This window comes from Oncorhynchus kisutch, linkage group LG11 (assembly GCF_002021735.2).
Source record: "Oncorhynchus kisutch isolate 150728-3 linkage group LG11, Okis_V2, whole genome shotgun sequence".
Classification (NCBI taxonomy): domain Eukaryota; kingdom Metazoa; phylum Chordata; class Actinopteri; order Salmoniformes; family Salmonidae; genus Oncorhynchus; species Oncorhynchus kisutch.
Genome location: NC_034184.2, coordinates 288,914 through 314,726, shown reverse-complemented (window position 1 = coordinate 314,726; position 25,813 = coordinate 288,914). Strand labels below are relative to the sequence as shown.

The following is a 25,813-nucleotide window of genomic DNA, read 5'->3' as shown; positions in this document are numbered from 1 at the left end:
TCAGGCTCAGTTTCAGTATGTTGGACATGACCAGGCTGTGTCAGTGTGTTGGACATGATGACCAGGCTCAGTGTCAGTGTGTTTGACATGACCAGGATCAGTGTCCGTGTGTTGGACATGATGACCAGGCTCAGTTTCAGTGTGTTGTACATGACCAGGACCAGTGTCAGTGTGTTGGACATGATGACCAGGATCAGTGTTGTATGTTGTACATGATGACCAGGATCAATGTCAGTGTGTTGGACATGGTGACCAGGCTCAGTGTCCATGTGTTGGACATGACCAGGGTCAGTGTCAGTGTGTTGGACATGATGACCAGGCTCAGTGTCAATGTGTTGGACATGATGATCAGGCTCAGTTTCAGTATGTTGGACATGACCAGGCTCAGTGGCAATGTGTTGTACATGTCCAAGATCAGTGTCAGTGTGTTGGACATGATGACCAGGCTCAGTGTCAGTGTGTTGGACATGCTGACCAGGCTCAGTTTCAGTGTGTTGTACATGACCAGGATCAGTGTCAGTGTGTTGGACATGATGACCAGGCTCACTGTCGGTGTGCTGGACATGACCAGTTTAAGTGTCTGTGTGTTGGACATGATGACCAGGCTCAGTGTCAATGTGTTGGACATGATGATCAGGCTCAGTTTCAGTATGTTGGACATGACCAGGCTGTGTCAGTGTGTTGGACATGATGACCAGGCTCACTGTCGGTGTGCTGGACATGACCAGTTTAAGTGTCTTTGTGTTGGACATGATGACCAGGCTCAGTGTCTGTGTGTTGGACATGATGACCAGGCTCAGTGGCAATATGTTGTACATGTCCAAGATCAGTGTCAGTGTGTTGGACATGATGACCAGGCTCAGTGTCAGTTTGATGGACATGATGACCAGGCTCAGTGTCAGTGTGTTTGACATGACCAGGATCAGTGTCCGTGTGTTGGACATGATGACCAGGCTCAGTTTCACTGTGTTGTACATGACCATGCTCAGTGTCAGTGTGTTGGACATGGTGACCAGGCTCAGTGTGTTGGACATGATGACCAGGCTCAGTGTCAGTATGTTGGACTTGATGACCAGGATCAGTGTCAGTGTGTTGGACATGATGACCAGGATCAGTGTCAGTATGTTGTACATGATGACCAGGATCAATGTCAGTGTGTTGGACATGATGACCAGGCTCAGTGTCAGTGTGTTGGACATGGTGACCAGGCTCAGTGTCCATGTGTTGGACATGACCAGGGTCAGTGTCAGTGTGTTGGACTTGATGACCAGGCTCAGTGTCAGTATGTTGGACTTGATGACCAGGATCAGTGTCAGTGTTTTGGACATGATGACCAGGATCAATGTCAGTGTGTTGGACATGATCACCAGGCTCAGTGTCAGTGTGTTGGACATGATGACCAGGCTCAGTGGCAATATGTTGTACATGTCCAAGATCAATGTCAGTGTGTTGGACATGATGACCAGGCTCAGTGTCAGTGTGTTGGACATGGTGACCAGGCTCAGTGTCCATGTGTTGGACATGACCAGGGTCAGTGTCAGTGTGTTGGACATGATGACCAGGCTCAGTGTCAATGTGTTGGACATGATGATCAGGCTCAGTTTCAGTATGTTGGACATGACCAGGCTGTGTCAGTGTGTTGGACATGATGACCAGGCTCAGTGTCAGTGTGTTTGACATGACCAGGATCAGTGTCCGTGTGTTGGACATGATGACCAGGCTCAGTTTCAGTGTGTTGTACATGACCAGGACCAGTGTCAGTGTGTTGGACATGATGACCAGGATCAGTGTTGTATGTTGTACATGATGACCAGGATCAATGTCAGTGTGTTGGACATGGTGACCAGGCTCAGTGTCCATGTGTTGGACATGACCAGGGTCAGTGTCAGTGTGTTGGACATGATGATCAGGCTCAGTTTCAGTATGTTGGACATGACCAGGCTCAGTGGCAATGTGTTGTACATGTCCAAGATCAGTGTCAGTGTGTTGGACATGATGACCAGGCTCAGTGTCAGTGTGTTGGACATGCTGACCAGGCTCAGTTTCAGTGTGTTGTACATGACCAGGATCAGTGTCAGTGTGTTGGACATGATGACCAGGCTCACTGTCGGTGTGCTGGACATGACCAGTTTAAGTGTCTGTGTGTTGGACATGATGACCAGGCTCAGTGTCAATGTGTTGGACATAATGATCAGGCTCAGTTTCAGTATGTTGGACATGACCAGGCTGTGTCAGTGTGTTGGACATGATGACCAGGCTCACTGTCGGTGTGCTGGACATGACCAGTTTAAGTGTCTGTGTGTTGGACATGATGACCAGGCTCAGTGTCTGTGTGTTGGACATGATGACCAGGCTCAGTGGCAATATGTTGTACATGTCCAAGATCAGTGTCAGTGTGTTGGACATGATGACCAGGCTCAGTGTCAGTTTGATGGACATGATGACCAGGCTCAGTGTCAGTGTGTTTGACATGACCAGGATCAGTGTCCGTGTGTTGGACATGATGACCAGGCTCAGTTTCACTGTGTTGTACATGACCATGCTCAGTGTCAGTGTGTTGGACATGGTGACCAGGCTCAGTGTGTTGGACATGATGACCAGGCTCAGTGTCAGTATGTTGGACTTGATGACCAGGATCAGTGTCAGTGTGTTGGACATGATGACCAGGATCAGTGTCAGTATGTTGTACATGATGACCAGGATCAATGTCAGTGTGTTGGACATGATGACCAGGCTCAGTGTCAGTGTGTTGGACATGGTGACCAGGCTCAGTGTCCATGTGTTGGACATGACCAGGGTCAGTGTCAGTGTGTTGGACATGATGACCAGGCTCAGTGTCAATGTGTTGGACATGATGATCAGGCTCAGTTTCAGTATGTTGGACATGACCAGGCTGTGTCAGTGTGTTGGACATGATGACCAGGCTCAGTGTCAGTGTGTTTGACATGACCAGGATCAGTGTCCGTGTGTTGGACATGATGACCAGGCTCAGTTTCAGTGTGTTGTACATGACCAGGACCAGTGTCAGTGTGTTGGACTTGATGACCAGGCTCAGTGTCAGTATGTTGGACTTGATGACCAGGATCAGTGTCAGTGTTTTGGACATGATGACCAGGATCAATGTCAGTGTGTTGGACATGATCACCAGGCTCAGTGTCAGTGTGTTGGACATGATGACCAGGCTCAGTGGCAATATGTTGTACATGTCCAAGATCAGTGTCAGTGTGTTGGACATGATGACCAGGCTCAGTGTCAGTGTGATGGACATGATGACCAGGCATTATGTCAGTGTGTTGGACATGATGACCAGGCTCAGTGTCAGTGTGTTGGACATGCTGACCAGGCTCAGTTTCAGTGTGTTGTACATGACCAGGATCAGTGTCAGTGTGTTGGACATGATGACCAGGCTCACTGTCGGTGTGCTGGACATGACCAGTTTAAGTGTCTGTGTGTTGGACATGATGATCAGGCTCAGTTTCAGTATGTTGGACATGACCAGGCTGTGTCAGTGTGTTGGACATGATGACCAGGCTCAGTGTCAGTGTGTTTGACATGACCAGGATCAGTGTCCGTGTGTTGGACATGATGACCAGGCTCAGTTTCAGTGTGTTGTACATGACCAGGACCAGTGTCAGTGTGTTGGACATGATGACCAGGATCAGTGTTGTATGTTGTACATGATGACCAGGATCAATGTCAGTGTGTTGGACATGGTGACCAGGCTCAGTGTCCATGTGTTGGACATGACCAGGGTCAGTGTCAGTGTGTTGGACATGATGACCAGGCTCAGTGTCAATGTGTTGGACATGATGATCAGGCTCAGTTTCAGTATGTTGGACATGACCAGGCTCAGTGGCAATGTGTTGTACATGTCCAAGATCAGTGTCAGTGTGTTGGACATGATGACCAGGCTCAGTGTCAGTGTGTTGGACATGCTGACCAGGCTCAGTTTCAGTGTGTTGTACATGACCAGGATCAGTGTCAGTGTGTTGGACATGATGACCAGGCTCACTGTCGGTGTGCTGGACATGACCAGTTTAAGTGTCTGTGTGTTGGACATGATGACCAGGCTCAGTGTCAATGTGTTGGACATGATGATCAGGCTCAGTTTCAGTATGTTGGACATGACCAGGCTGTGTCAGTGTGTTGGACATGATGACCAGGCTCACTGTCGGTGTGCTGGACATGACCAGTTTAAGTGTCTTTGTGTTGGACATGATGACCAGGCTCAGTGTCTGTGTGTTGGACATGATGACCAGGCTCAGTGGCAATATGTTGTACATGTCCAAGATCAGTGTCAGTGTGTTGGACATGATGACCAGGCTCAGTGTCAGTTTGATGGACATGATGACCAGGCTCAGTGTCAGTGTGTTTGACATGACCAGGATCAGTGTCCGTGTGTTGGACATGATGACCAGGCTCAGTTTCACTGTGTTGTACATGACCATGCTCAGTGTCAGTGTGTTGGACATGGTGACCAGGCTCAGTGTGTTGGACATGATGACCAGGCTCAGTGTCAGTATGTTGGACTTGATGACCAGGATCAGTGTCAGTGTGTTGGACATGATGACCAGGATCAGTGTCAGTATGTTGTACATGATGACCAGGATCAATGTCAGTGTGTTGGACATGATGACCAGGCTCAGTGTCAGTGTGTTGGACATGGTGACCAGGCTCAGTGTCCATGTGTTGGACATGACCAGGGTCAGTGTCAGTGTGTTGGACTTGATGACCAGGCTCAGTGTCAGTATGTTTGACTTGATGACCAGGATCAGTGTCAGTGTTTTGGACATGATGACCAGGATCAATGTCAGTGTGTTGGACATGATCACCAGGCTCAGTGTCAGTGTGTTGGACATGATGACCAGGCTCAGTGGCAATATGTTGTACATGTCCAAGATCAGTGTCAGTGTGTTGGACATGATGACCAGGCTCAGTGTCAGTGTGATGGACATGATGACCAGGCATTATGTCAGTGTGTTGGACATGATGACCAGGCTCAGTGTCAGTTTGATGGACATGATGACCAGGCTCAGTGTCAGTGTGTTTGACATGACCAGGATCAGTGTCCGTGTGTTGGACATGATGACCAGGCTCAGTTTCACTGTGTTGTACATGACCATGCTCAGTGTCAGTGTGTTGGACATGGTGACCAGGCTCAGTGTGTTGGACATGATGACCAGGCTCAGTGTCAGTATGTTGGACTTGATGACCAGGATCAGTGTCAGTGTGTTGGACATGATGACCAGGATCAGTGTCAGTATGTTGTACATGATGACCAGGATCAATGTCAGTGTGTTGGACATGATGACCAGGCTCAGTGTCAGTGTGTTGGACATGGTGACCAGGCTCAGTGTCCATGTGTTGGACATGACCAGGGTCAGTGTCAGTGTGTTGGACATGATGACCAGGCTCAGTGTCAATGTGTTGGACATGATGATCAGGCTCAGTTTCAGTATGTTGGACATGACCAGGCTGTGTCAGTGTGTTGGACATGATGACCAGGCTCAGTGTCAGTGTGTTTGACATGACCAGGATCAGTGTCCGTGTGTTGGACATGATGACCAGGCTCAGTTTCAGTGTGTTGTACATGACCAGGACCAGTGTCAGTGTGTTGGACTTGATGACCAGGCTCAGTGTCAGTATGTTGGACTTGATGACCAGGATCAGTGTCAGTGTTTTGGACATGATGACCAGGATCAATGTCAGTGTGTTGGACATGATCACCAGGCTCAGTGTCAGTGTGTTGGACATGATGACCAGGCTCAGTGGCAATATGTTGTACATGTCCAAGATCAGTGTCAGTGTGTTGGACATGATGACCAGGCTCAGTGTCAGTGTGATGGACATGATGACCAGGCATTATGTCAGTGTGTTGGACATGATGACCAGGCTCAGTGTCAGTGTGTTGGACATGCTGACCAGGCTCAGTTTCAGTGTGTTGTACATGACCAGGATCAGTGTCAGTGTGTTGGACATGATGACCAGGCTCACTGTCGGTGTGCTGGACATGACCAGTTTAAGTGTCTGTGTGTTGGACATGATGATCAGGCTCAGTTTCAGTATGTTGGACATGACCAGGCTGTGTCAGTGTGTTGGACATGATGACCAGGCTCAGTGTCAGTGTGTTTGACATGACCAGGATCAGTGTCCGTGTGTTGGACATGATGACCAGGCTCAGTTTCAGTGTGTTGTACATGACCAGGACCAGTGTCAGTGTGTTGGACATGATGACCAGGATCAGTGTTGTATGTTGTACATGATGACCAGGATCAATGTCAGTGTGTTGGACATGGTGACCAGGCTCAGTGTCCATGTGTTGGACATGACCAGGGTCAGTGTCAGTGTGTTGGACATGATGACCAGGCTCAGTGGCAATGTGTTGTACATGTCCAAGATCAGTGTCAGTGTGTTGGACATGATGACCAGGCTCAGTGTCAGTGTGTTGGACATGCTGACCAGGCTCAGTTTCAGTGTGTTGTACATGACCAGGATCAGTGTCAGTGTGTTGGACATGATGACCAGGCTCACTGTCGGTGTGCTGGACATGACCAGTTTAAGTGTCTGTGTGTTGGACATGATGACCAGGCTCAGTGTCAATGTGTTGGACATAATGATCAGGCTCAGTTTCAGTATGTTGGACATGACCAGGCTGTGTCAGTGTGTTGGACATGATGACCAGGCTCACTGTCGGTGTGCTGGACATGACCAGTTTAAGTGTCTGTGTGTTGGACATGATGACCAGGCTCAGTGTCTGTGTGTTGGACATGATGACCAGGCTCAGTGGCAATATGTTGTACATGTCCAAGATCAGTGTCAGTGTGTTGGACATGATGACCAGGCTCAGTGTCAGTTTGATGGACATGATGACCAGGCTCAGTGTCAGTGTGTTTGACATGACCAGGATCAGTGTCCGTGTGTTGGACATGATGACCAGGCTCAGTTTCACTGTGTTGTACATGACCATGCTCAGTGTCAGTGTGTTGGACATGGTGACCAGGCTCAGTGTGTTGGACATGATGACCAGGCTCAGTGTCAGTATGTTGGACTTGATGACCAGGATCAGTGTCAGTGTGTTGGACATGATGACCAGGATCAGTGTCAGTATGTTGTACATGATGACCAGGATCAATGTCAGTGTGTTGGACATGATGACCAGGCTCAGTGTCAGTGTGTTGGACATGGTGACCAGGCTCAGTGTCCATGTGTTGGACATGACAAGGGTCAGTGTCAGTGTGTTGGACATGATGACCAGGCTCAGTGTCAATGTGTTGGACATGATGATCAGGCTCAGTTTCAGTATGTTGGACATGACCAGGCTGTGTCAGTCTGTTGGACATGATGACCAGGCTCAGTGTCAGTGTGTTTGACATGACCAGGATCAGTGTCCGTGTGTTGGACATGATGACCAGGCTCAGTTTCAGTGTGTTGTACATGACCAGGACCAGTACAGTGTGTTGGACATGATGACCAGGATCAGTGTTGTATGTTGTACATGATTACCAGGATCAATGTCAGTGTGTTGGACATGGTGACCAGGCTCAGTGTCCATGTGTTGGACATGACCAGGGTCAGTGTCAGTGTGTTGGACATGATGACCAGGCTCAGTGTCAATGTGTTGGACATGATGATCAGGCTCAGTTTCAGTATGTTGGACATGACCAGGCTGTGTCAGTGTGTTGGACATGATGACCAGGCTCAGTGTCAGTGTGTTTGACATGACTAGGATCAGTGTCCGTGTGTTGGACATGCTGACCAGGCTCAGTTTCAGTGTGTTGTACATGACCAGGATCAGTGTCAGTGTGTTGGACATGATGACCAGGCTCAGTGTGTTGGACATGATGACCAGGCTCAGTGTCAGTATGTTGGACTTGATGACCAGGATCAGTGTCAGTGTTTTGGACATGATGACCAGGATCAATGTCAGTGTGTTGGACATGATCACCAGGCTCAGTGTCAGTGTGTTGGACATGATGACCAGGCTCAGTGGCAATATGTTGTACATGTCCAAGATCAGTGTCAGTGTGTTGGACATGATGACCAGGATCAGTGTCAGTATGTTGTACATGATGACCAGGATCAATGTCAGTGTGTTGGACATGATGACCAGGCTCAGTGTCAGTGTGTTGGACATGGTGACCAGGCTCAGTGTCCATGTGTTGGACATGACCAGGGTCAGTGTCAGTGTGTTGGACATGATGACCAGGCTCAGAGTCAATGTGTTGGACATGATGATCAGGCTCAGTTTCAGTATGTTGGACATGACCAGGCTGTGTCAGTCTGTTGGACATGATGACCAGGCTCAGTGTCAGTGTGTTTGACATTACCAGGATCAGTGTCCGTGTGTTGGACATGATGACCAGGCTCAGTTTCAGTGTGTTGTACATGACCAGGACCAGTACAGTGTGTTGGACATGATGACCAGGATCAGTGTTGTATGTTGTACATGATTACCAGGATCAATGTCAGTGTGTTGGACATGGTGACCAGGCTCAGTGTCCATGTGTTGGACATGACCAGGGTCAGTGTCAGTGTGTTGGACATGATGACCAGGCTCAGTGTCAATGTGTTGGACATGATGATCAGGCTCAGTTTCAGTATGTTGGACATGACCAGGCTGTGTCAGTGTGTTGGACATGATGACCAGGCTCAGTGTCAGTGTGTTTGACATGACTAGGATCAGTGTCCGTGTGTTGGACATGCTGACCAGGCTCAGTTTCAGTGTGTTGTACATGACCAGGATCAGTGTCAGTGTGTTGGACATGATGACCAGGCTCAGTGTGTTGGACATGATGACCAGGCTCAGTGTCAGTATGTTGGACTTGATGACCAGGATCAGTGTCAGTGTTTTGGACATGATGACCAGGATCAATGTCAGTGTGTTGGACATGATCACCAGGCTCAGTGTCAGTGTGTTGGACATGATGACCAGGCTCAGTGGCAATATGTTGTACATGTCCAAGATCAGTGTCAGTGTGTTGGACATGATGACCAGGCTCAGTGTCAGTGTGATGGACATGATGACCAGGCATTATGTCAGTGTGTTGGACATGATGACCAGGCTCAGTGTCAGTATGTTGGACATGACCAGTTTAAGTGTCTGTGTGTTGGACATGATGACCAGGCTCAGTGTCTGTGTGTTGGACATGATGACCAGGCTCAGTGTCAGTTTGCTGGACATGACCAGGCTCAGTGTCATTGTGTTGGACATGACCAGGATCAGTGTCAGTGTGTTTGACATGACCAGGATCAGTGTTCGTGTGTTGGGCATGATGACCAGGCTCAGTTTCAGTGTGTTGTACATGACCATGCTCAGTGTCAGTGTGTTGGACATGATGACCAGGCTCAGTTTCAGTGTGTTGTACATGACCAGGACCAGTACAGTGTGTTGGACATGATGACCAGGATCAGTGTTGTATGTTGTACATGATTACCAGGATCAATGTCAGTGTGTTGGACATGGTGACCAGGCTCAGTGTCCATGTGTTGGACATGACCAGGGTCAGTGTCAGTGTGTTGGACATGATGACCAGGCTCAGTGTCAATGTGTTGGACATGATGATCAGGCTCAGTTTCAGTATGTTGGACATGACCAGGCTGTGTCAGTGTGTTGGACATGATGACCAGGCTCAGTGTCAGTGTGTTTGACATGACTAGGATCAGTGTCCGTGTGTTGGACATGCTGACCAGGCTCAGTTTCAGTGTGTTGTACATGACCAGGATCAGTGTCAGTGTGTTGGACATGATGACCAGGCTCAGTGTGTTGGACATGATGACCAGGCTCAGTGTCAGTATGTTGGACTTGATGACCAGGATCAGTGTCAGTGTTTTGGACATGATGACCAGGATCAATGTCAGTGTGTTGGACATGATCACCAGGCTCAGTGTCAGTGTGTTGGACATGATGACCAGGCTCAGTGGCAATATGTTGTACATGTCCAAGATCAGTGTCAGTGTGTTGGACATGATGACCAGGCTCAGTGTCAGTGTGATGGACATGATGACCAGGCATTATGTCAGTGTGTTGGACATGATGACCAGGCTCAGTGTCAGTATGTTGGACATGACCAGTTTAAGTGTCTGTGTGTTGGACATGATGACCAGGCTCAGTGTCTGTGTGTTGGACATGATGACCAGGCTCAGTGTCAGTTTGCTGGACATGACCAGGCTCAGTGTCATTGTGTTGGACATGACCAGGATCAGTGTCAGTGTGTTTGACATGACCAGGATCAGTGTTCGTGTGTTGGGCATGATGACCAGGCTCAGTTTCAGTGTGTTGTACATGACCATGCTCAGTGTCAGTGTGTTGGACATGATGACCAGGGTCAATGTCTTGGACATGATGACCAGGCTCAGTGTCAGTATGTTGGACTTGATGACCAGGATCAGTGTCAGTGTGTTGGACATGATGACCAGGATCAGTGTCAGTGTGTTGGACATGATGACCAGGCTCAGTGTCAATGTGTTGGACATGATGATCAGGCTCAGTTTCAGTATGTTGGACATGACCAGGCTGTGTCAGTGTGTTGGACATGACCAGGATCATTGTCAGTGTGATGGACATGATGACCAGGCTCAGTGTCAGTGTGCTGGTCATGACCAGGCTCAGTGTCAGTGTGGTGGACATGATGACTAGGCTTTGTGTCAGTGTCTTGGACATGATGACCAGGCTCAGTTGCAGTATGTTGGACATGACCAAGATCAGTGTCAATGTGTTGCACATGATGACCAGACTCAGTGTCCGTGTGTTGGACATGATCACCAGGCTCAGTGTGTTGGACATGATGACCAGGCTCAGTGTCAGTGTGCTGGACATGATGACCAGGCTCAGTGTGTTAGACATGATGACCAGGCTCAATGTCAGTGTGCTGGACATGATGACCAGGCTCAGTTTCAGTGTGTTGTACATGACCATGCTCAGTGTCAGTGTGTTGGACATGATCACCAGGCTCAGTGTGTTGGACATGATGACCAGGCTCAGTGTAGGTATGTTGGACTTGATGACCAGGATCAGTGTCAGTGTGTTGGACATGATGACCAGGATCAGTGTCGGTATGTTGTACATGATGACCAGGATCAATGTCTGTGTGTTGGACATGATGACCAGGCTCACTGTCAATGTGTTGAACATGATGATCAGGCTCAGTTTCAGTATGTTGGACATGACCAGGCTGTGTCAGTGTGTTGGACATGATGACCAGGCTCAGTATCAGTATGTTGGACTTGAAGACCAGGATCAGTGTCAGTGTGTTGGACATGATGACTTGGACCAATGTAAGTGTGTTGGACATGATGACCAGGCTTAGTGTCAGTGTGTTGGACATGATGACCAGGCTCAGTATCAATTTGTTGGACATGATGATCAGGCTCAGTTTCAGTATGTTGGACATGACAAGGCTGTGTCAGTGTGTTGGACATGTCCAAGATCAGTGTCAGTGTGTTGGACATGATGACCAGGCTCAGTGTCAGTGTGATGGACATGATGACCAGGGAGTATGTCAGTGTGTTGGACATGATGACCCGGCTCAGTTTCAGTGTGTTGGACATGACCAGGATCAGTGTTGCACAGGACCAGGATCAGTGTCAGTGTGTTGGACATGATGACCAGGCTCAATGTGTTGGACATGATGACCAGGCTCAGTGTCAGAATGTTGGACTTGATGACCAGGCTCAGTGTGTTGGACATTATGATCAGGCTCAGTGTCAGTGTGTTTGACATGACCAGGCCCAGTGTCAGTGTGTTTGACATGTTGACCAGGCTCAGTGTCAGTTTGTTGGACATGATGACCAGGATCAATATCAGTATGTCGGACATGATCAGAATCAGTGTCAGTGTGTTTGACATGTTGACCAGGCTCAGTATCAGTGTGTTGGACATGATAACCAGGATCAGTGTCAGTGTAATGGACATGACCAGGATCTGTGTCAGTGTGTTGGACATGAAAAGGCTCAGTGTCAGTGTGTTGGACATGATGACCAGGCTCAGTGTCAGTGTGTTGGACATGACCAGGCTCAGAGTCCGTGTGTTGGACATGAACAGGATTATAGTCAGTGTGATGGACATGAGGACCAGGCTCAATGTGTTGGACATGATGACCAGGCTCAGTGTCAGAATGTTGGACTTGATGACCAGGCTCAGTGTGTTGGACATTATGATCAGGCTCAGTGTCAGTGTGTTGGACATGACCAGGATCAGTGTCAGTGTGTTGGACATGATGACCAGGCTCAATGTCAGTTTGTTGGACATGATGACCAGGATCAATATCAGTATGTCGGACATGATCAGAATCAGTGTCAGTGTGTTGGACATGACCAGGCCCAGTGTCAGTGTGCTGGACATGATGACCAGGATCAGTGTCAGTGTGCTGGACATGATAACCAGGATCAGTGTCAGTGTGCTGGACATGACCAGGATCTGTGTCAGTGTGTTGGACATGAAAAGGCTCAGTGTCAGTGTGTTGGACATGACCAGGCTCAATGTCAGTGTGTTGGACATGAACAGGAGTATAGCCAGTGTGATGGACATGAGGACCAGGCTTTGTGTCAGTGTGTTGGACATGATGACCAGGCTCAGTGTGTTAGACATGATGACCAGGCTCAGTGTCAGTATGTTGTACATGACCAGGCTCTGTGTCAGTGTGTTGGACATGATGACCAGGCTCAGTGTGTCAGTGTGTTGGACCTGACAACCGGGATCAGTGTTAGTGTGTTGGACATGATGACCAGGCTCAGTGTCAGTATGTTGGACATGATCAGAATCAGTTTCAGTGTGTTGGTCATGACCAGGCTTACTGTCAGTATGTTGGACATGACCAGGCTCAGTGTCAGTGTGTTGGACATGATCAGAATCATGGTCAGTGTGCTGGACATGATAACCAGGATCAGTGTCAGTGTGCTGGACATGACCAGGATCTGTGTCAGTGTGATGGACATGAAAAGGCTCAGTGTCATTGTGTTGGACATGATGACCAGGCTCAGTGTCAGTGTGTTGAACATAAGCAGGCTCAGTGTCAGTGTGTTGGACATGATGACCCGTCTCAGTTTCAGTGTGTTGGACAAGACCAGGATTATAGTCAGTGTGATGGACATGAGGACCAGGCTCAGTGTCAGTGTGTTGGACATGATGACCAGGCTCAGTGTCAGTGTGTTGGACATGACCAGGCTCAGTGTCAGGGTGTTGGACATGATGACCAGGCTCAGTGTCAGTATGTTGGAGATGACCAGGCTCAGTGTCAGCATGCTAGACTTGATGACCAGGCTCAGTGTCAGTGTGTTGGTCGTGTCCAGACGCCATTGTCAGTGTGTTGTACATGACCAGGATTATTGTCAGTGTGATGGACACAATGACCAGGCTCTGTGTCAGTGTGTTGGACATGACCAGGCTCTGTGTCAGTGTGTTGGACATGACCAGGATCTGTGTCAGTGTGTTGGACATGAAAAGGCTCAGTGTCAGTGTGTTGGACATGATGACCCGTCTCAGTTTCAGTGTGTTGGACATGACCAGGCTCAGAGTCAGTGTGATGGACATGACCAGGCTCAATGTCAGTGTGTTGGACATGAACAGGATTATAGCCAGTGTGATGGACATGAGGACCAGGCTTTGTGTCAGTGTGTTGGACATGATGACCAGGCTCAGTGTGTTAGACATGATGACCAGGCTCAATGTCAGTGTGTTGGACATGAACAGGATTATAGCCAGTGTGATGGACATGAGGACCAGGCTTTGTGTCAGTGTGTTGGACATGATGACCAGGCTCAGTGTGTTAGACATGATGACCAGGCTCAGTGTCAGTATGTTGTACATGACCAGGCTCTGTGTCAGTGTGTTGGACTTGATGACCAGGCTCAGTGTGTCAGTGTGTTGGACCTGACAACCGGGATCAGTGTTAGTGTGTTGGACATGATGACCCGGCTCAGTGTCAGTATGTTGGACATGATCAGAATCAGTTTCAGTGTGTTGGACATGACCAGGCTTACTGTCAGTATGTTGGACATGACCAGGCTCAGTGTCAGTGTGTTGGACATGATCAGAATCATGGTCAGTGTGCTGGACATGATAACCAGGATCAGTGTCAGTGTGCTGGACATGACCAGGATCTGTGTCAGTGTGATGGACATGAAAAGGCTCAGTGTCATTGTGTTGGACATGATGACCAGGCTCAGTGTCAGTGTGTTGAACATAAGCAGGCTCAGTGTCAGTGTGTTGGACATGATGACCCGTCTCAGTTTCAGTGTGTTGGACAAGACCAGGATTATAGTCAGTGTGATGGACATGAGGACCAGGCTCAGTGTCAGTGTGTTGGACATGATGACCAGGCTCAGTGTCGGTGTGTTGGACATGATGACCAGGCTCAGTGTCAGTATGTTGGAGATGACCAGGCTCAGTGTCAGCATGCTAGACTTGATGACCAGGCTCAGTGTCAGTGTGTTGGTCGTGTCCAGACGCCATTGTCAGTGTGTTGTACATGACCAGGATTATTGTCAGTGTGATTGACACAATGACCAGGCTCTGTGTCAGTGTGTTGGACATGACCAGGCTCTGTGTCAGTGTGTTGGACATGACCAGGATCTGTGTCAGTGTTTTGGACATGAAAAGGCTCAGTGTCAGTGTGTTGGACATCATGACCCGTCTCAGTTTCAGTGTGTTGGACATGACCAGGCTCAGTGTCAGTGTGTTGGACATGATCAGAATCATGGTCAGTGTGCTGGACATGATAACCAGGATCAGTGTCAGTGTGCTGGACATGACCAGGATCTGTGTCAGTGTGATGGACATGAAAAGGCTCAGTGTCATTGTGTTGGACATGATGACCAGGCTCAGTGTCAGTGTGTTGAACATAAGCAGGCTCAGTGTCAGTGTGTTGGACATGATGACCCGTCTCAGTTTCAGTGTGTTGGACAAGACCAGGATTATAGTCAGTGTGATGGACATGAGGACCAGGCTCAGTGTCAGTGTGTTGGACATGATGACCAGGCTCAGTGTCAGTGTGTTGGACATGATGACCAGGCTCAGTGTCAGGGTGTTGGACATGATGACCAGGCTCAGTGTCAGTATGTTGGAGATGACCAGGCTCAGTGTCAGCATGCTAGACTTGATGACCAGGCTCAGTGTCAGTGTGTTGGTCGTGTCCAGACGCCATTGTCAGTGTGTTGTACATGACCAGGATTATTGTCAGTGTGATGGACACAATGACCAGGCTCTGTGTCAGTGTGTTGGACATGACCAGGATCTGTGTCAGTGTGTTGGACATGAAAAGGCTCAGTGTCAGTGTGTTGGACATGATGACCCGTCTCAGTTTCAGTGTGTTGGACATGACCAGGCTCAGAGTCAGTGTGATGGACATGACCAGGCTCAATGTCAGTGTGTTGGACATGAACAGGATTATAGCCAGTGTGATGGACATGAGGACCAGGCTTTGTGTCAGTGTGTTGGACATGATGACCAGGCTCAGTGTGTTAGACATGATGACCAGGCTCAATGTCAGTGTGTTGGACATGAACAGGATTATAGCCAGTGTGATGGACATGAGGACCAGGCTTTGTGTCAGTGTGTTGGACATGATGACCAGGCTCAGTGTGTTAGACATGATGACCAGGCTCAGTGTCAGTATGTTGTACATGACCAGGCTCTGTGTCAGTGTGTTGGACATGATGACCAGGCTCAGTGTGTCAGTGTGTTGGACCTGACAACCGGGATCAGTGTTAGTGTGTTGGACATGATGACCCGGCTCAGTGTCAGTATGTTGGACATGATCAGAATCAGTTTCAGTGTGTTGGACATGACCAGGCTTACTGTCAGTATGTTGGACATGACCAGGCTCAGTGTCAGTGTGTTGGACATGATCAGAATCATGGTCAGTGTGCTGGACATGATAACCAGGATCAGTGTCAGTGTGCTGGACATGACCAGGATCTGTGTCAGTGTGATGGACATGAAAAGGCTCAGTGTCATTGTGTTGGACATGATGACCAGGCTCAGTGTCAGTGTGTTGAACATAAGCAGGCTCAGTGTCAGTGTGTTGGACATGATGACCCGTCTCAGTTTCAGTGTGTTGGACAAGACCAGGATTATAGTCAGTGTGATGGACATGAGGACCAGGCTCAGTGTCAGTGTGTTGGACATGATGACCAGGCTCAGTGTCGGTGTGTTGGACATGATGACCAGGCTCAGTGTCAGGGTGTTGGACATGATGACCAGGCTCAGTGTCAGTATGTTGGAGATGACCAGGCTCAGTGTCAGCATGCTAGACTTGATGACCAGGCTCAGTGTCAGTGTGTTGGTCGTGTCCAGACGCCATTGTCAGTGTGTTGTACATGACCAGGATTATTGTCAGTGTGATTGACACAATGACCAGGCTCTGTGTCAGTGTGTTGGACATGACCAGGCTCTGTGTCAGTGTGTTGGACATGACCAGGATCTGTGTCAGTGTTTTGGACATGAAAAGGCTCAGTGTCAGTGTGTTGGACATGATGACCCGTCTCAGTTTCAGTGTGTTGGACATGACCAGGCTCAGAGTCAGTGTGTTGGACATGACCAGGCTCAATGTCAGTGTGTTGGACATGAACAGGATTATAGCCAGTGTGATGGACATGAGGACCAGGCTTTGTGTCAGTGTGTTGGACATGATGACCAGGCTCAGTGTCAGTATGTTGTACATGACCAGGCTCTGTGTCAGTGTGTTGGACATGATGAACAGGCTCAGTGTCAGTGTGTTGGACCTGACAACCGGGATCAGTGTTAGTGTGTTGGACATGATGACCAGGCTCAGTGTCAGTATGTTGGACATGATCAGAATCAGTTTCAGTGTGTTGGACATGACCAGGCTTACTGTCAGTATGTTGGACATGACCAGGCTCAGTGTCAGTGTGTTGAACATGACCAGGCTTACTGTCAGTGTGTTGGACATGATGACCAGGCCCAGTGTCAGTGTGTTGGACATGATCAGAATCAGTTTCAGTTTGTTGGACATGATGACCAGGCTCAGTGTCAGTGTGTTGGACATGATGACTAGAATCAGAATCAGTGTGTTGAACATGATTACATGGATCAGTGTCAGTATGTTGGATATGACCAGTATCATTGTCAGTGTGATGGACATGATGACTAGGCTCAGTGTCAGTGTGTTGGACATGACCAGGCTCAGTGTCAGTGTGTAGGACATGACCAGGATCATTGTTAGTATGATGGACATGATGACCAGACTCTATGTCAGTGTGTTGGATATTAACTTAATCATTGTCAGTGTGTTGGACATGATGATCAGGCTCAGTGTCAGTGTGTTGGACATGACCAGTATCATTGTCAGTATGATGGACATGATGACCAGACTCAGTGTCAGTGTGTTGGATATGATGACCAGGATCAGTGTTAGTGTGTTGGACCTGACAACCGGGATCAGTGTCATTGTGTTTTACTTGATGACCATAATCATGGTCAGTGTTTTGGACATGACCAGGCTGTGTCAGTATGTTGGATATGACCAGGCTCAGTGTCAGTATGTTGGACATGATTATAATCAGTTTCACTGTGTTTTACATGACCAGGCTTACTGTCAGTATGTTGGATATGATGACCAGGTTCAGTGTCAATGTGTTTGACATGGCCAGGCTCAATGTCAGTGTGTTGGACATGACCAGGATTAGTATCAGTGTGTTGGATAGGATGACCAGCATCAGTGTTAGTGTGTTGGACATGACCAGGCTCAGTGTTAGTATGTTGGACATGACCAGGCTCTGTGTCAGTGTGTTGGACATGATACCAGGCTCAGTGTCAGTGTGTTGTATATGATGACCAGGATCAGTGTTAATGTGTTGGACATGATGACCAGGATTAGTGTCAGTGTATTGGACATGATGTCCAGGCTCAATGTCAGTATGTTGTACATGACCAGGCTCTGTGTCAGTTTGTTGGACATGACGAGGCCCAGTGTCAGTGTGTTGGACATGACGAGGCCCAGTGTCAGTATGTTGGACATGACCAGGCTCAGTGTCAGTGTGTTGGACATGACGAGGCCCAGTGTCAGTATGTTGGACATGACCAGGCTCAGTGTCACTATTTTGGACATGATCAGAATCAGTTTCAGTGGGTTGGACATGACCAGGCTCAGTGTCAGTATGCTGGACATGATGACCAGGCTCAGTGTTAGTGTGTTGGACATGATGACCTGGATCAGTGTCAGTGTGTTGGACATGACCAGGATCATTGTCAGTGTGTTGGACATAATGACCAAAATCATTGTCAGTAAGTGTGACATGATGACCAGGATCAGTGTCACTGTGTTGGACATGATGACCAGGATCAGTGTCAGTGTGTTGGACATGACAAGGATCATTGTCAGTGTGTTGGACATGATGACCAGGCTCAGGGTTAGTGTGTTGGACATGACCAGGCTCAGTGTTAGTATGTTGGACATGACCAGGCTCTGTGTCAGTGTGTTGGACATGATGACCAGGATCAGTGTCAGTGTGTTGGACATGAACAGAATCAGTGTCCGTGTGTTGGACACTATGACCAGGATCAGTGTCAGTGTGTTGGACATGATGACCAGGATCAGTGTCAGTGTGTTGGACATGATGATCAGGCTCAGTGTCAGTGTGTTTGACATGACCAGGATCAGTGTCAGTGTGTTGGACACTATGACCAGGATCAGTGTCAGTGTGTTGGACATGTCCAGAGTCAGTGTGTCGGTCATGATGACCACGCTCAGTGTGAGTGTGTTGGATATGATGACCAGGACCAGTGTCAGTGTGTTGGACATGATGACCGGGATCAGTGTCAGTGTGTTGGACATGACCAGGCTCAGTGTTAATGTGTTGGACATGATCTGAATCAGTGTCAGTGTGTTGGACATTACCATGCTCAGTGTTATTTTGTTGTACATGATGACCAGGATCAGTGTCAGTGTGCTGGACATGACTAGAATCATTTGGTAGTGTTTTGGACATGATGACCAAAATCAGTGTCAGTGTGTTGGACATGACCAGGATCAGTGTGTTGGACATGATCATGATCATTTTCAGTGTGTTGGACATGACCAGGATCATTGTCAGTGTGTTGGTTATGACCAGGCTCAGTGTCAGTGTGTTGGACATGACCAGGATCAGTGTCAGTGTGTTGGTCATGACCAGGCTCAGTGTCAGTGTGTTGGACATGACCAGGATCAGTGTCCGTGTGTTGGACACTATGACCAGGATCAGTGTCAGTGTGTTGAACTTACCAGGATCAGTGTCAGTGTGTTGGACATGACCAGGCTTCCAGCTGTAGATCAGCACTCCGTCCGTGAACAGAGATCACATAAACAGAAGATCGAGAACTCTGGATGCGCGTCCAATAAGGCATCCTATTCCCTCATTTGTGCACCCTACGGGACCTGGCACCGAATCTCCAAAGGGGATTCTGTGCCAGTTGGGACTTACTCCGTTGTTAGACAGGTTGAGGCCCCATGTTAAAAATAAAAAGGAAGTGGATGATGAAACTGAACAATGTGCTTCACATTGAGGACTACCATAATGTGCCCTCCATAATCTCTGGGGTCGTGATGATTTAAGAGGCATCACGTTGTGAGCAGACAGCTCTATTAGGAGTTCTCTTCTACACCTCAGATTCTGTGTGCTCTATGATGATATAGTTCACATAGATGGAAGACTTGATTTCCTAAAGTGAAACATATGCAATCCCTCAATCTCCATGCTGTTTCTGCTCAATGACATCTGCTTTAAGGACTCATTAAGACGATCTTAACAGATAGGAAAGACTGAAAATAATTGAATTATTTGATGAAGTTCTTCGAGCTTCCCTCTTCATTGTGCTCTTGCATCAGCAGGGTTCATCACATGTAATGATCAACCATTCTCCCTCTCTCTCTGTCCACCCCCCCCCCCCCCCCCCCCCTCCGTCCTCCTGTCAGACGAGGCCAACACGGTGGTGAGTGAGAGCACAGACATGGTGGATGTGAGTTCCTCCACCGCCATCACCACTAACTTCATTGGCCAGAAAACAGAGAATCTAGGAGCAGATATGTGTGAACGATCCTGTGAGGAACTCAGCATCATGTTTCAGGAGCTCAAAGGACTGCGGGTTGTAGTGGGGAACCTCATTGACGGCCTACAGAAAGTGGTATGTAACAGATGTCCTCTGATCATTGGGGGGGGTGCTCCATACTTTCTGTCTTGTCTACTATCAGTTTGTCTTGTCTACTATCAGTTTGTCTTGTCTACTATGAGTTTGTCTTGTCTACTATCAGTTTGTCTTGTCTACTATCAGTTTGTCTTGTCTACTATCAGTGTGTCTTGTCAACTATCAGTTTGGCTTGTCAACTATCAGTTTGGCTTGTCAACTATCAGTCTGTCTTGTCAACTATCAGTCTGTCTTGTCTACTATCAGTTTGTCTTGTCTACTATCAGTTTGTCTTGTCTACTATCAGTTTGTCTTCTCTACTATCAGTTTGTCTTGTCTGCTATCAGTTTGTCTTGTTTGCTATCAGTTTGTCTTGTCTACTATCAGTTTGTCTTGTCTACTATGAGTTTGTCTTGTCTACTATCATTTTGTCTTGTCTACTATGAGTTTGTCTTGTCTACTATGAGTTTGTCTTGTCTACTATCAGTTTGTCTTGTCAACTATCAGTTTGGCTTGTCAACTATCAGTTTGGCTTGTCAACTATCAGTCTGTCTTGTCTACTATCAGTTTGTCTTGTCTACTATCAGTTTGTCTTGTCTACTATCAGTCTGTCTTCTCTACTATCAGTTTGTCTTGTCTGCTATCAGTTTGTCTTGTCTGCTATCAGTTTGTCTGGTCTACTATCAGTTTGTCTTGTCTACTATCAGTTTGTCTTGTCAACTATCAGTTGGTCTCGTCTACTACCAGTTGGTCTCGTCTACTATCAGTTGGTCTTGTCTACTATCAGTTTGTCTTGTCTACTATCAGTTTGTCTTGTCTACTATCAGTTTGTCTTGTCTACTACCAGTTTGTCTTGTCTACTATCAGTTTGTCTTGTCTATTATCAGTTTGTCTGGTCTACTATCAGTTTGTCTTGTCTACTATCAGTTGGTCTTGTCTACAACCAGTTTTCTATGGAACTGTGTTTGTGAAAAAATGTGTACACTCCATGAACTAATGTTACCAGTTACCTTGATTCTTTAAAATAATGTTTATGGAATGATAGACTGGTTGTTAGGTGTAACCAAGAACATTAGTGAACATTTGAGAGTCGGTATAAATAGTTTGAAGTCTTCTTTGGGGATTAACATGAGAGACTTTCTAGAGAGCTGCTGGTAAAGCAAACCAAAGACCCTGTTGAAGTCATGAAGCAAGGCGTGGTAGAACTACTAAAGCAGTGGAGCTAACTGTGTGGTCAGAGTCAGAGTGTGAATCAATGAGGTTGGTTTTATGGCACGTAACATGTGGATATAGGAAGTGTTCCCAACTTCCCTTGGCTGTGATTGGCTTCAGCTAGCGGCTCCTCTCAAGCCTGATATCTGGCTGTGTTTAAACAGCCCATGTGCTTCATTCTCCTTCCTCTGTGTGTGTGTGTGTGTGTATGTGTGTGTGTGTGTGTGTGTGTGTGTGTGTGTGTGTGTGTGTGTGTGTGTGTGTGTGTGTGTGTGTGTGTGTGTGTGTGTGTGTGTATGTATGTGTGTGTGTGTGTGTGTGTGTGTGTGTGTGTGTGTGTGTGTGTGTGTGTGTGTGTGTGTGTGTGTGTGTGTGTGTGTGTGTGTGTGTGTGTGTGTGTGTGTGTGTGTGTGTGTGTGTTTGTGACTGCTCACTGTGAACAGCTATGGTCCCCAAGGCTCTTCCAGACCAAGTGGTGTCTCGTAACACTGAAGTGGGTCTACACTACCCTCTGTGGTATCACACACACACAATCTCACACACAATCTCACACACGAGCACATATCACACACACACACAACTTAATAAAGTGACCTCACGTGTTGCCCTCCTTGAAGCAGTAAGATTGTCAGGAGCAAAATGTACTGTAGCTCCCTACAGCTCCCTCCCAGATGGAGGGAGGTATGAAGTTATTATATTGTCTGTCTGTTGGGGTCTCCTCAGACAAAGAAAACAGGCTAGCTCCATACATCTTCCTTCATATGGATGGAGTTATGTGTCCTGTGTGCTTTTATTGTCCTTATTTTTGCTTTATGAAAGCTTTTTGACTCTAGGCAATGTCTCTCTGGCTGTGGTATCCTCAGACAGGCTTTTACTATAGAGCAGGGGTGCCCCGGGGCCACAGTTGGTCTTCAATGAGGTCCAAAGGATTTGACTGAAAATGTGTTGTATATTCTCATTGTCAATTTTTTTTACTCAAACCAACACTGCTGTAGAGTCTAGACTATGCGTGTCTGTCTGTGTCTGTATCCTTCTCCTCAGACTGAGTAAAAACCAGTGATGTGTCTGTGTGTATCTGTCTGTGTGTCTGTCTATGTCTGTTGGTCTGTCTATGTCTGTGTGTGTGTGTGTGTGTGTGTCTGTATGTGTGTCTGTCTGTGTGTCTCTCCATGTCTGTGTGTCTGTCCATGTCTGTGTGTCTGTCTATGTGTCTGTCTATGTCTGTGTGTCTGTGTGTCTGTCTGTGTGTCTGTCTATGTCTGTGTGTCTGTCCATGTCTGTGTGTCTGTCTCTGCCTGTGTGTCTGTCTATGTCTGTGTGGATGTCTGTGTGTCTGTCTGTCTGTGTGTGTCTGACTATATCTATTTGTCTGTCTGTGTGTCTGTCTATGTCTGTGTGTCTGTCTATGTCTGTTTGTCTGTCTGTTTGTCTGTCTGTCTGTCTGTCTGTCTGTCTGTCTGTCTGTCTGTCTGTCTGTCTGTCTGTCTGTCTGTCTGTCTGTCTGTCTGTCTGTCTGTCTGTCTGTCTGTCTGTGTCTGACGATATCTGTTTGTCTGTCTGTGTGTCTGTGGGTCTGTCTGTGTCTGTGTGTCTGTCTGTGTGTCTGTCTATGTCTGTGTGTCTGTCTGTGTGTATGTCTGTGTGTCTGTCTATGTCTGTATGTCTGTGGGTCTGTCCCTGTGTCTGTCTATGTCTGTGTGTGTCTGTCTGTCTGTCTGTCTGTCTGTCTGTCTGTCTGTCTGTCTGTCTGTCTGTCTGTGTCTGACTATATCTGTTTGTCTGTCTGTGTGTCTGTGGGTCTGTCTGTGTCTGTGTGTCTGTCTGTGTGTCTGTCTATGTCTGTGTGTCTGTCTGTGTGTATGTCTGTGTGTCTGTCTATGTCTGTATGTCTGTGGGTCTGTCCCTGTGTCTGTCTATGTCTGTGTGTGTCTGTCTGTCTGTCTGTCTGTCTGTCTGTCTGTCTGTCTGTCTGTCTGTCTGTCTGTCTGTCTGTCTGTCTGTCTGTCTGTCTGTCTGTCTGTCTGTCTGTCTGTCTGTCTGTCTGTCTGTCTGTCTGTGTCTGACTATGTATGTGTGTCTGTCTCCTCTCTCCAGACCGAGGAGAACACAGTGATGAAGGACACTCTGGGAAAGATAAAGAACTCCAAGGAGAAACACATGTGCTGGCAGGATGGACGGATGTTTGAAGATAAGGAGGACTGGGTGGTGGACAGCTGCACCACGTGTACCTGCCAGGTAGGAGACATACAAACCTCCTTAAATGGAGAGACATGACAGACACAGAATGTCATAGGGTGGATGTTGTTTTGATTGATTGATAGATTTGTTTGGTTAATTGGTTGGTTGGTTGGTTGGTTGATTAATTGATCCCAAATTAATCAGTCATAAACCTTTGACAAGTGCCCAGATCCTGAGGTCATACAAGACACTAATACATACATAGGTCACCTATAGCAACTAATGTCCCTGAAAAATGTTTTTTGGCACATGACAGGACTCAAAGATTGTGTGTCACCAAATCACCTGTCCTCCTGTGGCCTGTGTTGGCCCCTCCTTCATCGACGGAGAGTGTTGCCCTGTGTGTCTGCGTAAGTAGCCACTCATTCTATACACCATTAAACCCTTGCAACAGCCTAATCCTGACCCATGACCATTGAACAGAAGGAAAAATAGCAGAATGTGGCTTTAATAACTGTTTCCATAAGCTTTACAGGAGAGTAATCGCAATTAGGAAACGTACTGAAGTGAAAACGAGACTCCTGAGCCCTGTAAAAACAATGGCATTACATTGACCAATAAACAATTGCTTACCTCGCTTAATTTCACATCTATCTGAAGATTAAAAATGACTATAACATATATTCTCTCGCAAACACACTTCGCTTCATTTCCCATCTGGCTGAAGTCCTTTCTAGAGCCAAGGCCTCCGATGCCAAATCTGAGGACCAGAGAAACAACGTTTCCATGCATATTAAGTTTGACTAATAGAGCCGTGTTATTGTTGTACAGCTGGTTGGTCTGTAAAGGGACGGCCATGTTTTATTGTTCTACATGAAAACAGCAGCACTACAGGCTGCCATACTCTGAAGTGCTGAAGTGGTCTCTGTGAACGTCATATAAAACCTAAGCATCAAAACAGACTACTCTCCAGAGCTTTGTTTCTCTGCATCTTTTGAAGCATTCCTAGTTCCAACAATGACACAGAGCAACTGTAGATGAGATGGTGTGGGGGGGGAAACATGCAATAATGCAATGAGTTGACTTCATCGTAGAAAGGGAGCTCTGCGCGTTTATTTTGTTTAAGTTTTGGTACATTTAGTTGAAATAATGTAATTTTTTATGAGAGCTTATGTTGTAAAAAAATATATACATTCATCTAGATCAGGGTTTTCACTTTTCAGAGGCAGAACATGATGATTTGTCATTAATAACCCTTTGAGTTTCCTCCAGCCAAGGACAGTGAGGACGGCTGGTCCCCCTGGTCAGAGTGGACAGAGTGTACTGTCACCTGTGGGACAGGTACTCAACAGAGAGGACGCTCATGTGATGCCACCAGTAACCCCTGCTCTGGACCATCCATCCAGACCAGGAAATGCAGCCTGGGAAAATGTGACAGCCGAGGTGAGTCAACATCTCTGCTACTGTCTCCTTTGTGTCAACCTACCTTGAACGCTATTGGTTAGACTGTTTTACTCTAAAGGTTGTTGCGATTTTAAATACACTTTATATAAAGTTTGATTTAATATGATTTAATTAGACCAACTAAGGACCTTTGGGTGAACATGATGGTACCTCTCTCCCATCTCATACCATTACCACTGAGAAAGTTAGCCAACACAGCCTTGTGATGTGTTTACAGACAAAAGACAAGCGCATCATAAATGTAGGATTTTCCTGCAACTGTGTGTGTGTGTGTGTGTGTGTTTCTGTCTGTGTGTGTGTTTCTGTGTGTGTGTGTGTGTGTATATATTTGTGAAAGGATCAAGTGAGAGGATGATGTCGTTAGAAGCAGCTGTGTAATGATGGAACAGGGGACAAAGTGACTGAATAGACATACTGCTAGACTGGAGATAGCTGGACAGGGACCTCATCCTACTCTGACTCAAAATACTTCTCTCACTCTCTGTCTCTCTCTCTCTCTTTCTCTGTCTGTCTCTCTCTCTGTTTGTCTCTCTCTCTGTCTATCTCTGTCTGCTGTGGGAAATAGGTCATGTCTATAGAGAGTGTAGAGAGTGTGTCCATCCTGTTAGCCCTAAAGGACTCACTAGTACCCACCAAACAATGTCACCCATAGTGATCTACATATTAGTGGTTTATTATACTGCAACCAAATTACCCAGAAATGGATAATAAAGACCTTTTAAATCTGAAAAAATCAGATATGCCATAGTTTTTATCCAAAGCCACGTGCAGTCCTACGTGCATACTGTAAATTTTTATGTATGGGTGATCCCCGGGATCAAACCCACTATTCTGGCGTTACAG

At 47.2% G+C, this 25,813-nt stretch overlaps 1 protein-coding gene across 2 annotated transcripts in view; it reads left to right on the top strand.

The window, feature by feature from the left end:
* LOC109885802 (thrombospondin-2-like) overlaps window positions 1–25,813 on the top strand; it is a 169,784-nt gene that overhangs the window by 83,838 nt on the left and 60,133 nt on the right. For both annotated transcript variants that reach the window (XM_031835171.1, XM_031835170.1), the window contains exons 5-8: window positions 19,908–20,116; window positions 23,423–23,563; window positions 23,823–23,916; window positions 24,779–24,949. In XM_031835171.1, coding sequence (XP_031691031.1) covers window positions 19,908–20,116; window positions 23,423–23,563; window positions 23,823–23,916; window positions 24,779–24,949 — 615 coding nt within the window. The remainder of the gene's footprint in view (window positions 1–19,907; window positions 20,117–23,422; window positions 23,564–23,822; window positions 23,917–24,778; window positions 24,950–25,813) is intronic.